The sequence below is a fragment of the Haliotis rufescens genome, unplaced genomic scaffold (assembly GCF_023055435.1).
Source record: "Haliotis rufescens isolate VD_foot unplaced genomic scaffold, xgHalRufe1.0.p SCAF_2, whole genome shotgun sequence".
Classification (NCBI taxonomy): Eukaryota; Metazoa; Mollusca; class Gastropoda; order Lepetellida; family Haliotidae; genus Haliotis; species Haliotis rufescens.
In genome coordinates, this window is record NW_025963890.1 from 56,299,574 (window position 1) to 56,316,460 (window position 16,887).

Genomic DNA, 16,887 nt, shown 5'->3' on the forward strand with positions numbered 1-16,887 from the left:
GGCTATATATTTTTCACATCACCTGTTTAATCCGCCGATAATTTTCTTGTCCCTGCACATGGGGATAATTTTCATATTTGTATTCATTTTTAAAAAAAAATCTTTTTATTCCGAAATTCAGATTGGCAAAAAGAAATATGTTGCTATGACATATATGCACGTACGTTACATGGGAAGATTATTTCAGGTTGTAAATAAAATAATCACTATGTAATCAGTGGTTTAGTAATAAAAAGTGCAGGACTATATTTTGAAATTGATTATAGCTAATCACCAAAACGAAATATATGTTTTGTTTCTAAACGTTATGTGATCTAATTTAATAGCCACGTATACACAACATCATGAAATTATATCACGTTATACCCATTGGGAATGCACCTGACGTGTCACGAAGTAATGTACTTTTCGCATGATGCATGTCGCTTGTAGATTTCATGCGGGAGAGTGTCACAAACAGAAACTTTGAAGCCGAGCAGTTCCGTTTGTCGCGGCAGTTGACGTGTGTTGTTACAGTGGTCAACCGGAAAGTCAATTAAGGTTCAACCTTGCTTGACAACCTAGTAATCCTCCCTAACAATCGTTAATCAATGCATTCGTGTATTAATTAACCTCTTACGTCATCATGTTCATTTCAGACATTCACACCTATCGTGTCACAGCCGAGATGACAAGGACTGCTTGGCTTATGTCATCCCCGATGAAATACACAACACGTGATTAAATATAGATCTTTAGGAAACAGGCCCCAACGAGTTTGTTTTCATCTGTACAAATTACCATAGATGTTTAAATTTCTTCCTGGAAATATCATAAATCTGTTTTAGCCGAGAGAGCGGTGTTGGCATATTCAGTTCTTCCTTCGCCTGTCTCCCCAACACCCGTCTGTAGCGTCCTAGCCACTATTTACTCATCCAGGGAGCACGTGTGTAAAAGCGTAGTAAAATTTCCTCAGTGGCGTGGCCCGCTTGGAGAGCCTCAATGCATATTTATAACTTGACCTACTCATAGTCTGTAATTGTTTTGGTTTTGCAGCCAATCAGCGCCGAGGCGTCGTCTCAGGGAGAAGTGTCAATCACAGACGGGGGGCGTGAGGGGGCGGAGCTTAGGCGTTTATAAAACTGCTGTGTTCGTCTGAGCCAGTGAGTCTTCCAAGTTTTCACGGAGTAACTGTCTACAAGAGTTGAAGTCGCATACCGCGGACCTTCTTGCGAAGGCTCTATAATCGTTGTGTACATGTGTATTGGTACTTGTGTGTGATTTCAAAATGGTGCCACAGCAAAACACTCGGGACATTATGCTTGATGAGGGCGCGAACGCTTCCTCGGATCAGTTCGGCTCTCAGGTCGTCAATCCAACCTCTCTCACGCCGTACTCTGACGCTACGAACTGTAAAAAGACCACGAACCACATCAAGAGGCCGATGAATGCATTCATGGTGTGGTCTCAAATTGAGAGACGGAAGATTTCCGAGGTGTCACCTGAAATGCATAACGCTGAAATCAGCAAACGGTTAGGCAAGCGCTGGAAAACTCTCTCGGACGAGGAGCGTCAGCCTTACATCGAGGAAGCTGAGCGTCTCCGTGTCCTACACATGCAGGAATACCCCGACTACAAATACCGTCCAAGGAAGAAGGCAAAGCCAACAACTGGAAAAGTTGAACACGGTAAGGTTACTAAACCTTCTCCCAAAAATTCTAGAGCTGACAAGAGCAAAAAGACTGCCAAAGCCGTGGCGCACTTGTCCGTTGCTTCTACAAATAGTGAAAGTGCAGTGAACAGCTCAAATAAACTCAAACTGAAGCTCACTATCGACAGAAAGTTTAAAGAAAGCATCAAAGCTAGTAAGCAAGTGCCTGTGTCTTCATGCCAGCTGACACCCCCAGCTAAGGTGCCATCAAGTCCTTCAGTGTATACACCCCCAACCCCCGAGTCAGCCAGTTTTTACGGTGAAGAAGGGTACGAAGCGCCTGCCGCATCCCCTCATCAAGAGCCCCTCAAAGTCCCACCTCCAGTTCATAGACAGGCAGATTCTCAGCCGGAGGGCTCCTCCCTCGCCGATTTGGACAACCTTACCGATGTGCTACAAATTCCCTCGAACTGGCATCTGGATCTAGGAACCCTAGATTTGGGGAAATTAACTGACACAGACTTTTCTTTTGATATCCAAGGCAGTGCTAACGGTTCTCATTTTGAATTCCCGGACTATGCTACGGCAGAGGTGTCAGAAATGATCGGACTTGAGAACGACTGGTTAGAAACGAGTCTTGGGTCTCTGATCTCCACCCAATGAGTGTAATAACCCCCGGGACACATAGTGCAAACAGTTGTTATTAAATTCATGAAATGGACACAGCGGACCACAGCGTACCATTGGTGTTGGGCAAGTCATGTACATTACATAAGTGTATTTAATTCGTCGACTGCCCGTATCACCAATACTGTGCGTGACTGACCCACGGACCTCAATCATATCAGACCTATGCATTTCAAGTCTTTATATTCCTTGTGGACGTGTATATAACTGTACATAGAACAATATATCTTGCTGTCTCAGCGGAACTTTACAAAATGGGCCCATGCTTGTGCATGGTTTCTTCGTGCCCCTGATACGAACTGCTTCTCAGGTGTGTTCGATTAGATTGACTGAATCCACGGTCAGGTCAAAAGTTCGCTCAGCTATTTTCTACCTTACTTGAGAAACGAACGGTTGTATAATATATTTTTGCCCGTGGGAAAAGTTTCATAGCATAATCCCAAAGGGTTTTGTATCAAATGTATATTCCAGATCTAACAAAATATAATTTCTCACATTTTTGTAAATTTTGTAGTATTTTATACTTCTATAATGAGTATTCTATCTAGAACCGCTCAACCTTGTCACATATTCGCCTTGATATATAAGTGATTTTTGTAAGAAAAACAAACTGCAGAGACTACACTGTTTACAACTCAAAAGGGGAGAGGTGTTATTTATTGCATATTTAAGATCACCTCTCCCCGACATATACAAAGTGTGCTATTATTATTTATATTAAAATCTGTCCAATGAACAAATCTGGTCGACTCCGTTTTGTATAGCACGTTCGTAGTGTTAGTCCGAGCTTCTAGAACCAAGAGAGTCAATGTTTGCTGTAGAGTTAAACATCAAGTCTAGAGCCTTTGGCAGGCTGCTTGTTTATGTAGGGTCATTTCAACTCCTAAAAGAACTTGCCCGACTTCTAGTCCATTTGTACTGTCACCCCTTAGAACTTTTGAACCAAACTGCCAAATGTGTCTTCTCTGGCACCGACATTTGTCAGGTTCTTTTGGAGTTGAAATGAGCCACGAAAAAAGGACTAAAGGTTTAGTCCTACATTAGTCCTTCATATGTATTGCCTACTGTAAAGGGACTGACTGCAGGTGTCCTGCGTGCCAAGGTTCTCGTGTTATTAGGCGACAGTTCAGAGCACGTGGTCGAAATTGCCACCCTGGATTAGGTTGTAACGGACGGGCGGTTGTGCAGTGAAAAGCTTGCTGGTGGGCCGTCGTTCCTCGTCTAGTCTGTGAGACCTACTTCTACTGCTGACTCGCTTGTTTCCACATGAAGCGAGTCACTCGGTGCAAATTTGGAGGTAATCCCGCGTTTGTAGGTGGTTGATTATTACTGTATTCCGTCTTAGTTGCTTGATTCAATGTTTTCATAAGCCAGACGGAAATCCGGTGACGAATCCAGCCATGCGTACAGTGTGATCAGAAAATAGTGACATAATTACAGTCACGCTCCACAGGCGGGGTTAGGCACTGCGCTGTAGTCGCCTCCAGTCGCCCCCCGCATGTTGGAAGGTAATTCTGTGTGAGACAAGGTGCGACTCTGACACCCTTTCACTACAGAAGGAACGACGTCGTTTGATCATTGCTACGATGTCATAACCAATCTTTCCCATTAAAATATGGTTTCAGTATGACAACCACACACTGTTCCTTAAAAAGAGTTTGTGAAGTAACCTATTCACCTGGTCTTTGATCACTAGAATGAATTAAAGTCTTTCTGGTAACGCTCCCCCTAAAGGTTTTGATCTAAGAACGAACTGAGGAAGTGGGTATAACTATTTCCTTATCAAGTGACCGGTAATGTGATACACACTCTTTAAGAACAAGACTCAAGGAGCAAATCTGGGACAACAGTCGTATTGGTGTAAAACGGATTACACCGTAAGTTGTTTTTTTTGTCAGCCACTAAATGGACGTAACGGATATTTACGGTATCAGATAAACAACTGGCGACTGTCTGTGATAAGTTTGGATTAGTATAGCGTATGTCTGTACTGTTTGGTTATAACGTATCACTGATAAGCACGCATGCCTGGCATACTCTTGTACAGTACGGCTCTTGGATCTTAGTATTGCATGATCACCAGTTGGATCTTAGTATTGCATGATCACCAGTTGGATCTTAGTATTGCATGATCACCAGGTGTCGTCTACATCGGTTTCAAAACATCCACACGTTAATACGTATTTAAAGGAAATCTAATTCAAAGATTGTTAGTTTACATCTAAATTTCACATAGAGGACATTGATAATCCTCACTACAAGTCCCGATTCGGACAGCGATATTAGATTTTAAAGGTTGAATTATACATTCAATCCGTACGTTATATTTCCCACACACAGAGAGCAGGGAAACACATCCTTATCGTTCCTCATTCGATCATCGACCTTGTCCGCCTTGCATGTACACATCTCTCCCGCCCCCCAAGCCAAACTGTCCGATTTTCTTGAGTCCCCTGGTTGAACTGTTGTGTATTTATATACACCGCTATCGCCTATCGCCCATGCAGGCCTTGTTCAACAATATCTGCCCCATCAGATCTCGGCTGAGTTTACTTCGTGTTGTTGGGAGTTGGTCATTGCGGAAATAACTTGATGTAGATATGTTGATAGGAATCAGGTCGTTAGGTTAACAGTGCAAAACTCTCGACTTTTCGACAAACAGGCCAACGTGTTTAACACAGTCGACTTGGTATTTCCAACGTAAGTAGCAAACAAAGTAAACTGGACGAACAACACTAAGTCTTCTCCGACGGCGTTAGGTATAAAAGACTCCCCCAAACACGTTTATCGGTACAAATTGTACTTTAGACAGTATTTCTTTTGGGGAAGACTTATTTGTATAATGACTGCGAGATTGATGGGTGTGTCGAGGTTAAAACGTTGCTTCACTTCCCTATTTCCCTAACAAACAAGTAGTTCCGACTGCATGTGCATATTGAAGAAGCACACACACAGAACATTGCAACCATATTTTGAAAGACAAATTTGTAATTTCAAACTCCTTGACAGTTACGATTTGAAACGGAGGAGCATATTGTCATGTAAATATCGTGCTCCCAGAACATTTTCCGAAAGGCTTGTTTGTGCAACTTCCTTATTTCAAACGGGAGTACCAACAAACGAAGCCTTAGCTGTCCGGATTCCTTTCACAGAGAACGAGGAGCCTTGCAATAAATACCCAGTCCGTTTCAAAAGACGTGCCCCAGCACATGTGTTCTTAGACTCCCGTGATAACATACGTTCGACTACATGGCGGCTTGTTAGAAGTGTGGGGGGACCATCTGGTCACCGCACCAGCGTGAGACTTCGGGGAGGGGGTTTAAGGGGGAGCGTCTTCACAGGTCATCTAGCATTGCCGCAGGGTTTGGATGTAAAGTTGGAAGTTTTACAACCACTGCAATTAGTATTATTATGTAGGTCAAGACGTTTCGTTGGTCCGAACTCGCGGATTTGTTTCTTCGTAATATCTTTTCAGGGGCCATAACACTGCGTCACAATCACGTACTGTGAAGAGCCGTATACTACAAGACTGTGCAGTCTGGAAGAATTGTTTTATGGCCATCAGAACGAATGGTGCAAAGGGGTCGTAGTTTCGCAGGCTATAAATCAGATGGTGTTATTAACGTTGTGTCATATTAACACCACGATATCATAAACCGAGTGCAAATGTCATAACCAAGTGCATTATTCGGTTAGAAGACAAGGTTTGATGGCCTGCATCATTCGTCTGGAGAGCTTGACAGTCATCGTCGAAGAGCCTCCAGCATATAAACCGTATTATGTGGCGGGTTGCATAGGCTCGTGGTTAAAGTGTTCGATCGATACGCCGAACACCGGGTTTGATTCCCCACAAGGGTACCATATGTGAAGCTCATTTCTTACATTGCAGGATTGTTGCCAGGAATGACGTGAGACCAGACACACGTCCATTCTTGAAACTTTATTAAATGAGTAAATTCAGTAGTATTTCTACCCCGTACAATTTTCTTCATGTATCGGAAATAAAGTGTTCATGAAATCCACAGAAAGTTCACTTAAGAGGTATATATGTATATTAGAGAATGTATTATGTGGCGTTGAAGGCAACGCCAAAGTAATGCCTGTCATTCAACCGAACACGGTCTGCTTGTGATGGAACAGTTTGAAACAAGAAAACACTAAGGCGTGAATGAGGATGTTAAATGGGAGATTTATGGCAGGTCATAAGTCCACTTTCCTTCTGTCCTGCAGATTCTGTCCCTCCACCACCCACCCATCTGGATAGGCCGTATACATACATAAAGCAGAAATAAGAATATATATATCACCTTCACCCCGCGGCCAGCTTGACCACGTCTCGCTGTCCGGGTGACCACGGCTTGGCGGGAAACGACGCGTCAGGTGTCAGGTGTCTGTGTTGAAACCATACTTCCACCTACCATCTTCCCACTCTCCATTCAAATCCCCATCTTAACAACCCTAATGTTCAAGTCCCCACCTTACCGATATCTTCATATCCACCCCTACCCAACGCCATTCTCTTCCAAAACTCCTCCCTACCCAACCCCACCCTTCCCCATATCAAAGCCAACCCCTATGTCTTCACCCAAACCCTACACTCCCCATTATGTTATCCTTGAAAAACTAGCCATCATCTCTACCCATCCGCCCCCGAACCCTACCCCATGTCAAAGCCACCACCCCTTACATTAACCTTTTATATGCCCATTGTTTTATCCCAGAAACCCAACACCCACCCTACTACCCCGTCTCCCCTCCTGCAACCCTCAATATAATCCATACTCGGATTGTATACAATATATTCCCATCACTCCTGCTCTCCACATACCCACATCCCCCCCCCCCCCCCCCCTCCCACAACCCCCAACACTACCCCCTTCGCATGGCCCCTTCAACATATCCAGCTTATCTAGATCAGTGAAGGCGGGAGAAATCGGGGTCAGATGTTATGTAATAGTCTCTCCCTCAACCCTCCCGGGCCCTGGTTTGTGTTTAGCTCAGAACGGGTTTTGGGGGAAAATACCCCCACGTGAGAAGCGGATCGACCCCCCCTCCCCAACCCCCACCCCCCCCCCCCCCCCCCACCCCATCACCACCACCACCTGACACACACACACACACGAACACACACACACACACACACACACACACACACACACACACACACACACACACACACACACACACACACACACACACACACACACACACAACCCAAGTCAGTAACGCTTGTGCTCGCGCGACCATCCATCTGATACCATCAGAAAAAAATAAAGTCGAAAAACGCCTACTTCTACATTACATCATTTGTCACCATGAAAGTTGGCCACATGTCTACATCTGCAGAGAAAAACAACCCCCGAGTTACAAAAAAAACTCCCACGGTCCATGAAACGCCCCTCCCTATTTCACATGAACAACTGTTTCCCAGTCCTGGGGGGACGCGGCGGTGTGTATCAACGGGGATGCGAACACAGGTTACGTAACAACCCCCTCTCCTCCCAAGCGGAGGTTCAATACCTATCAGCACCCCTGTCTCCAAGTGCATTTCGAGTCCAACATCCCACTCCCTCTGCAAACTTGGTTTAGGTCATATATACTCGCTGGCTACAGCCAAACACTGGGACGAGTCACGCAAGCTGACTTCCAAGCTGAGAAGAGACCCCTTTGATCTTAGCGGTAGTCTGTTAAGAAAACCAGAGAAGACAAGGAGACCTCGTTTATAAAGAAAACCCATAGGTAGCAATGTACTACAATGATGTCTAACTGTCATTCTGGATTACCCAAGCAATTCGGAAACGTTTTGTGCTCCGGACAGCGAAAATGTAACCAAACTAGTTTCTATTCATACAGAAAATAATGAGCCGAACTCTAGGTGGAGGCTGTCAGTCGAGAGGGAGTGATATCGTTCCAGTCATGTTTCTTAAAATCTCATTTCCCTTTTTAACCTTTGGTGTATAAAATGACAATGGTTATTTTGAGACAACGGTATAGAGATATCTCACCCCCTGGCTACGTGTTGAGTAACATTGACACAGCCCCACTGACATGTTTATTGCAATCCCGTAACGGTCAAGCGGAAACTGACACGGGTTCTTGACCGTGGTAATTAATATGGACGGTCAGCTGATAGTAATTAAGAAATGTGTAGCTCAGGCGATTTGCATAATTAATAACTGTCACGTAGTTGCAATACCCTAGAGTGACGTGTTTAGAACTTAACGCTCCGCAGCTTGTCAAACTGATGTGGCAGGTGAAATATACATGGTGTAATCCATTTCAGGTTTAGGATTGTCTGTAACATGTTGCCTGGACATATATCCACTGTAATCTTTATTTAGAACCATGTAAATATCATATCAGACAGCACATGATGGATAATGAAATTAACAGAAAAAGGTGTAAATTTCTTTCGTCACTGACTTCGCTCAGTGTCAAAACAAACACAGCCAACGCCCACGAAAGTGAAATTGTTCTGTCGTTATAATAGAAAAGACCGAAAATCGTTACAGATATTCCCTTAAACTATATTTCCTGTCCCACTTTAAACAGCGCCTCATCCCCCGCTGTTTGTCTTATAGTACATGTCCCTGACACGATCAATGGCTCCTTTCGTCCGTAAATCAAATAACATCCCAGAAGATCAAACCGAAATCGTTTCAGTGCCATCATTGGCAACATAATCCTGAATTGATTTCAAAGTTCAATCAAACTCCTGTCATCCACGAGATAGATTTCAGCGTCTCTAACGCCGACCGATCTTCTTGCGTCTGATTTCAAAACAAACAGTTACGTCTGAAGAAGATCAAGAGTCGCCGCTGTTGACTCTCCGATCGTTCAAAGACGTTCCAATCGGTCACCACGTCGCTGTCGCCGCTGTGTTATCATTGTTTACTTTGCGCCGAAGGCGGAAACAATACCCCAACACCTTTAGTTTTACCTACGTGTGATAATCTTTCGGCCCGATTGAAGATAATCCTTTGATTACTTAAGCTTAATCCGTTCTAAAATGACCACACTAATGAATAGCCGTTAATGTGTTATTCAGCGAGTTCTCACACCAGGGGGTGGTATTAACAAATTGGTGTATATGCTATGGTAAGTATTTAACCGTGTTCGGGGATGGGGTGTTTAGGACACGTATTCTGTCCTAAATTGTAGGGTGTGTGATGGTGATGGTGCACGCGACACTAATCCTAGTGGAAAAACTGTGTTTAACTCCACATGGTACGAAACGAGTTGTATAATCTCATTCCCATGTTGAAAAGACGATGGTGCTAGATGACGAACGGAATTTGGTTTTCGGATAATCTATCATATTCACGAAATCGTCACTACTTCAACATGATATTTATCCGATATGAGTGATCGTTGTGGTATGCAATATGTTTTTCAACTTATACACTGGACACGTGACAAGTTTACAATCCTAGTATATCTGTTACCGTCTGTGATAACACCAACCTTAATTGGCCAGTCTCCCCCGACTTCCAACCCCCCTTCCCCAACCTCCCGGATCCTTATCACCTTCGATTTGTATATTCTCTTTCCAATCACTCAGGAAATGCATGTGAAGCGTAAACAAACAGCCACTCGGCACATATATCCGCAAGGCACTGCGTGAACTGACATATATGTGCCATTTATAAATAATATACTTAATAAACAACAACGCCTCAAAAACTAGGTATTCATAGGCACTGGCAAAACTACGGCGAATACATAGCACAAACAACAACACGATCTTGGGAGTGAGTGTGTGGCAAGGAGCTCATTTCCTCTCTAACCTATTTATTAGTAAGTTACATTTTATCTATCGACAGGGTAACGCCATATCCTTCGCACTTGTATAATTCCTACTTCGCAATTCCCTATATTTTGTTACTAGATCAAGCAAAACATCGCGGGTCGCCCAGTGTATATCCCGCTGCTGAGGTAACACAGATTCACAGGTGTTCGCCCGACCTCTTCTCAATGAATTCTATGCCGAAGACCACAGGCTTTTCCTTCACTGACGTAAAGCATGGATTAGGCTGGTGTTGGTTTATCTCGCGAACCGTCAGGACTTTACGGTAACTTCCCAAAAGTAGGGTAACCCTTATTACGGCGCAAGAACATCATTCAACGAGGACTTGTAGACTGAAATCTGAAGTATCAAGAACGCGGTCTCCGGTAAACTTATCTCGCGAATTCAGGGAACGAATCAAGCTTTCATGATGTGGAAATAAACATGCAGTTTGCATTAGGCTAGGTTCTAAATGTGTTAACTTGGTAACCAGTAAGTACTGGAAAAGATGAGGTTTAGACACTTGTCGCTACAATCCTGCTTCGAAACATATTTGGACAATCAGTGGGAACAGTTAAGTAGGGACAAAATCTGCAGGCTGTTCCGACCATAAGCCCTTAAGCTTAGATATGATAATGCATAAACTTGAGAAACATCAATGTACTTACATATGTTGCCTCAGAATTTACGACCACGTAAGAAGGACAGATAGGTAGACAGGGGTAACGAAGTACACAGTGATAAATCTACATCCGTCTTATGTGGAAGCGACGACATTTACTTTCGTGCCTTTCAAGGAAACTTATAAGCCGGAATATACTCCAATTGGATCGGATTCTCGATTATTCTTAAAATCATCGCGTAATAGAGCGTATACATAGAAGAAGGGAACAGGGAGAGTTATGTAGGCAGGTGTATAAGTGGCGAGGTGACGAGTTTCCCGCCATGGGTCATCTGTATCGTCTGCTCACGATATCGTCTGCTTACCTACAGATGGTAGATTCAAGCAAATGGTGCGGACGTCTGGAAAATGTGGCGGGAGCTTAATCACTGGAACGTAGTGCATGGTAACAACTTGCATCAACACCCCGCACTTCCGTCCCCTCCCCCTGACGTTTGTAGGTCATCCTCTGGGTGCGGCAAGTGCGGGTGGGACCTGCATGTGAACTTGGGATGTCAGGCATTTCGTGATAATTTTCGATATTATTTATTGATACTTTTTTTTATCGAAATATCCCTACCTGTGCAGCGTTCCCCATCAACGAACAGACATTCCGCAGGAGGGTGCATTTAGGGGTCAGCGAGTTATCGACAACCGAGGCCACCTCTTTGGCCACGGAGTAGGCTTGAACCTACTATATTTATGACGCGGCAGCATGTTTGTGTCAGGCTCCCACAACGCTTTCTTTTGAACAATACGTATCTGTCACAAACACATGACAGAATTTAAAATGAACTGCAGCAACCCAGGTTAGATCCTAACCGACATTATTAATCGTGATCTCCATTCAAAAATATGCTTAGAAGACATGGAGCTAAGTCGTCATCAAAAATCTCTATATATTTAAGTATGTACAGAAAACGGGAAGGTGGCACCACATTTCACATGTTTTTTAAACAGGTGATTTCCATAATGTTGACGATAGAGTTGGAGGCACAGTCATGCGTTTGAATACACGTCGAGGGACTATGTCGATTGGTGTTGGATTTAATATACCCGTGATGCAGATAAACCCTCTCAGTCGATAGATGCAGATAACCTTATCTAATTTGTGCAAAGTAGGCTCGGGGTCGTTGCGAGTGCCTGGGGGGTGGGGTGGTGTTTCTTTCCCTCACGATCCGTTACTCAACTTTTATTAACTAGGTCAAACCGAGCGGCAATGCCATGGCTAGTGACTTATACTAAACCCATGGATTCACAGTTGAGCTTAGTTTGCTGGAAGTGCTGGGGTGGCGTGAGTCTTGCAGTAAGGGTGGGAGGAGAATGTGACGGGGTATTAAAATACGAGGAGTGTTATAAAGGTTCCAGACATCATACGTTGGTAAGGGACATGACATGCAATTTTTTACGTGGGGAGGTGTGTGTGTTTGGGGCAGGGGGTGGGGACTCTGGGATAAGGTTCTGCCAGTTTGGGTGGGGGTAGTGTTGCACACCACAGTGCACAGGAAGGTGACAGACTGGGTACGGGTTGAGACGGGTTAGGGGTGGAGACAGGAGGGTGTCCAGGTATATATCATTGACAGACAGTGGAGGCAGGAGGGTGTCCAGGTATATATCATTGACAGACTGAGGAGGCAGGAGGGTGTCCAGGTACATAGTATTGACAGACTGAGGAGGCAGGAGGGTGTCCAGGTATATAGCATTGTCAGACTGTGGAGGCAGGAGGGTGTCCAGGTATATAGCATTCACAGACTGTGGAGGCAGGAGGGTATCAAGGCATAAAGCATTGACAGACTTAGGAGGCAGGAGGGTGTCCAGGTATATAGCATTGTCAGACAGTGGAGGTAGGAGGGTGTCCAGGTCTATAGCATTAACATACTGTGGAGGCAGGAGGGTGTCCAGGTATATAGCATTGTCAGACTGTGGAGGCAGGACGGTGTCAAGGCATATAGCATTGACAGACTGTGGAGGCAGGAGGGTGTCCAGGTACATAGCATTGACAGACTGTGGAGGCAGGAGGGTGTCCAGGTATATAGCATTGACAGACTGTGGAGGCAGGAGGGTGTCCAGGTATATAGCATTGTCAGACTGTGGAGGTAGGAGGGTGTCCAGGTATATAGCATTCACAGACTGTGGAGGCAGGAGGGTGTCAAGGCATAAAGCATTGACAGACTTAGGAGGCAGGAGGGTGTCCAGGTATATAGCATTGTCAGACAGTGGAGGTAGGAGGGTGTCCAGGTCTATAGCATTAACATACTGTGGAGGCAGGAGGGTGTCCAGGTATATAGCATTGTCAGACTGTGGAGGCAGGACGGTGTCAAGGCATACAGCATTGACAGACTGTGGAGGCAGGAGGGTGTCCAGGTACATAGCATTGACAGACTGTGGAGGCAGGAGGGTGTCCAGGTATATAGCATTGACAGACTGTGGAGGCAGGAGGGTGTCCAGGTATATAGCATTGTCAGACTGTGGAGGCAGGAGGGTGTCAAGGCATATAGCATTGACAGACTGTGGAGGTAGGAGGGTGTCCAGGTATATAGCATTGTCAGACTGTGGAGGCAGGAGGGTGTCAAGGCATATAGCATTGACAGACTGTGGAGGCAGGAGGGTGTCCAGGTATATAGCATTGTCAGACTGTGGAGGCAGGAGGGTGTCCAGGTATATAGCATTGACAGACTGTGGAGGCAGGAGGGTGTCCAGGTATATAGCATTGTCAGACTGTGGAGGCAGGAGGGTGTCAAGGCATATAGCATTGACAGACTGTGGAGGCAGGAGGGTGTCCAGGTATATAGCATTGTCAGACTGTGGAGGCAGGAGGGTGTCCAGGTATATAGCATTCAGAGACTGTGGAGGCAGGAGGGTGTCAAGGCATAAAGCATTGACAGACTTAGGAGGCAGGAGGGTGTCCAGGTATATAGCATTGTCAGACAGTGGAGGTAGGAGGGTGTCCAGGTCTATAGCATTAACATACTGTGGAGGCAGGAGGGTGTCCAGGTATATAGCATTGTCAGACTGTGGAGGCAGGACGGTGTCAAGGCATATAGCATTGACAGACTGTGGAGGCAGGAGGGTGTCCAGGTACATAGCATTGACAGACTGTGGAGGCAGGAGGGTGTCCAGGTATATAGCATTGACAGACTGTGGAGGCAGGAGGGTGTCCGGGTATATAGCATTGTCAGACTGTGGAGGCAGGAGGGTGTCAAGGCATATAGCATTGACAGACTGTGGAGGTAGGAGGGTGTCCAGGTATATAGCATTGTCAGACTGTGGAGGCAGGAGGGTGTCAAGGCATATAGCATTGACAGACTGTGGAGGCAGGAGGGTGTCCAGGTATATAGCATTGTCAGACTGTGGAGGCAGGAGGGTGTCCAGGTATATAGCATTGACAGACTGTGGAGGCAGGAGGGTGTCCAGGTATATAGCATTGTCAGACTGTGGAGGCAGGAGGGTGTCAAGGCATATAGCATTGACAGACTGTGGAGGCAGGAGGGTGTCCAGGTATATAGCATTGTCAGACTGTGGAGGCAGGAGGGTGTCCAGGTATATAGCATTGACAGACTGTGGAGGCAGGAGGGTGTCCAGGTATATAGCATTGACAGACTTAGGAGGCAGGAGGGTGTCCAGGTACATAGCATTGACAGACTGTGTACGGGTGGAGCAGGGGTATACATACTGCACCTGTAAAGTGACTTCAAATATGTACATATTGCACCGTGAATAGTGACTTCAAATATGTGCATATTGCACCGTGAATAGTGACTTCAAGTGTAACCATATTTGCACCCTGTACGGGAACTTTAAAACTATTTCAATACCCATTTGCCACCTGCTCACCACCTGTCGGTCACATGTCCCCACAGACCACCTGGGGTGCAGGGGTCTCTCTCGTCGTCAGACAGACCCGGCTTGACAGACTTATATGGACACAGGCAGGATCATGACTTGCAGAACGTTGAGACGGCTTCCATGGTCTAATGGATAGAGCGTCTGCCCGGAGCGGAGAGTCGGTGGTTTGATCCCCGGCCGCGTCATACCAAAAGACTGTGAAAAGATGGTACCCTGTCTGGTGGAGGACATTCGGGAGATTAAACAAGGACTGGTCGGCTCGGAGTCAAAATACTGTGTCTGAGTGGGGCATCAACGTTAAAATGCGGTATTGTTTCTTAGTGGGCTAGCACTATAAAACCAGATATTATTCCGGACTAGTACAAGATAACACGCACGCACGCACGCACGCACGCACGCACGCACGCACGCACGCACGCACACGTACACACACTTCTCTATAAAATCAACCGATCTCATTTCATTTCAGCTGACCTCACAAAACGTTGACCTCACAAAACGCTGATGAAGATGGAGGAAGCTCCAAGCAATAATGACTCAACTGTCGGCCCTCGGTTGTACATTTCACCACATGGGACCGTCATACGTCCCTGTCCGTCAGGGACACAAAGTGCTGACGAGGCAAAAACCGTGAAATTGCTCCACCACCGCTGATTTCCGTATTGGTTTGATCGTCCACCCATTGATGGCTGTCAGCGGCCGGACGTCCGACTTGGCTCTACCTTACAGTCTAAACGTACCACATCTTCCTCAACTTGAAAGCTTTACCCGGAAGAATATCATTTCGGTTGAACAGAAACCCTCGCATGTGGGGAAATATTACAATTACTGTTACATATTATAAACGTTATTGAAGTGGAGGTTCGTATTTCGTAGAGTGGGGCGTGATATATGATACTTATCTGTACGTATGGCTGTATATACGCTTGATAAAGGATGATAATGCATTGACTTAATACCTTAACATAATACCTACATCACCACTGAAAGAAAATAATCGAAACGTTCTCAAAGAAGAAAATGCTTTGTACGATTTTAAACAATTAAAACTGTAACCCTGAAGTGACTGGCGAGTATATAATATTTTTCTTTGAAACGTATTGGTTTAATATTAGACGTGAGCTCTAACCGATAAACCAGTTTGTCTTGTAAAGACTCCACACGCTATCTGTTAATCCGGTTGCGATCGTTGTAACCACTGGTAAACCGCTACGGTGAAAGGGATACAAATTTTACTTTTTTTTTACAATGCAAACGTGAATAGTCATGTAAAGACTTTCGATAAAATGCTTTCAACAACTACGAGAGGGCCGCTCTAATTTTCCTTACGTTGACCTAGATGAAAACATGTCTGGGTGGGGCCATGGAAGCAACACAATTACGTAAAGCGGATAGCTCATGTGTTTGTGTTTCAAATGTCAAAAGTTGAGGGTTAAAATGTCAAAGTAAACTACATATTTTCAGCCTACTGACGTATGGCAGGATCAGGTGTTTCATAAATATAATCACTCCGTTCACCAACTTAGGAGTTGAACGGTGCTTCCCCACCTTAAGTCTCGTACTCCGAACAACCGCTGCAACGGTTGATGTTTTCGAAGAGCTAAATACATTTAATGATAATATGTTGAAACACTGCCTAAATCAGGTGCAGGTAAGAGATAAATAAACGTCATATACTGTCAACTGGCAGATTGCCATGCATTCGTACACGTTTTCACAGGTAGCGCATACAGGCCAGGTGAAAGTGGAGACGGTGCAGTTAAGGGGAGGTAACTCTAACTACTCGTTTGGCATCCGAACCCGTGGAAGCAGCCATTATCGATCGTATGACTTCGTTGGTCAAGTCAGTTCTGGCTGGAGAAACGATTACGTGAGTCAGTCTGGTGACACGTTGGAGGCAGCCCCCCCCCCCCCCCCCCCCCCCGAATGGGAATGAATAGACCCTGGGGAAGGGATTGTGGAGAGGGGTAGAGGATGACATCGCTATGATGTGACTAGAGGAGCAGGAATTTGGTCACAGATTGGAAGAACTATCTAGAACTGGGTCGAACGTAACGCTATGATGGGAAAATGGTAAAATAGTTCGGGATCGGAGGTCGGAGTAATTTGGGATGGAGTGAACTTTTAGGGGGAGGGGTCAAAGCAACGAGGATGACACCATTGTCACGGGGATGAATCAAAAGGGAACGTATTTTGGCTGCTGATGTGACTAAGAACGACAAGGATAACGGCGATGAGTTAAGGAATTAATTGAAGATGTGGCATCGTCACCTGAAT

The 16,887-nt window shown here is 45.2% G+C and overlaps 1 protein-coding gene across 1 annotated transcript; it reads left to right on the forward strand.

Annotated features, from left to right (window-relative positions):
- Window positions 1-1,078: 1,078 nt before the first annotated feature.
- LOC124141174 (transcription factor SOX-11-like) lies at window positions 1,079-3,057 on the forward strand. The gene has a single exon (XM_046509108.2). It carries the CDS (start codon window positions 1,268-1,270, stop codon window positions 2,291-2,293), a length of 1,026 nt encoding a protein of 341 aa, XP_046365064.1. The 5' UTR covers window positions 1,079-1,267; the 3' UTR covers window positions 2,294-3,057.
- Window positions 3,058-16,887: the final 13,830 nt, after the last annotated feature.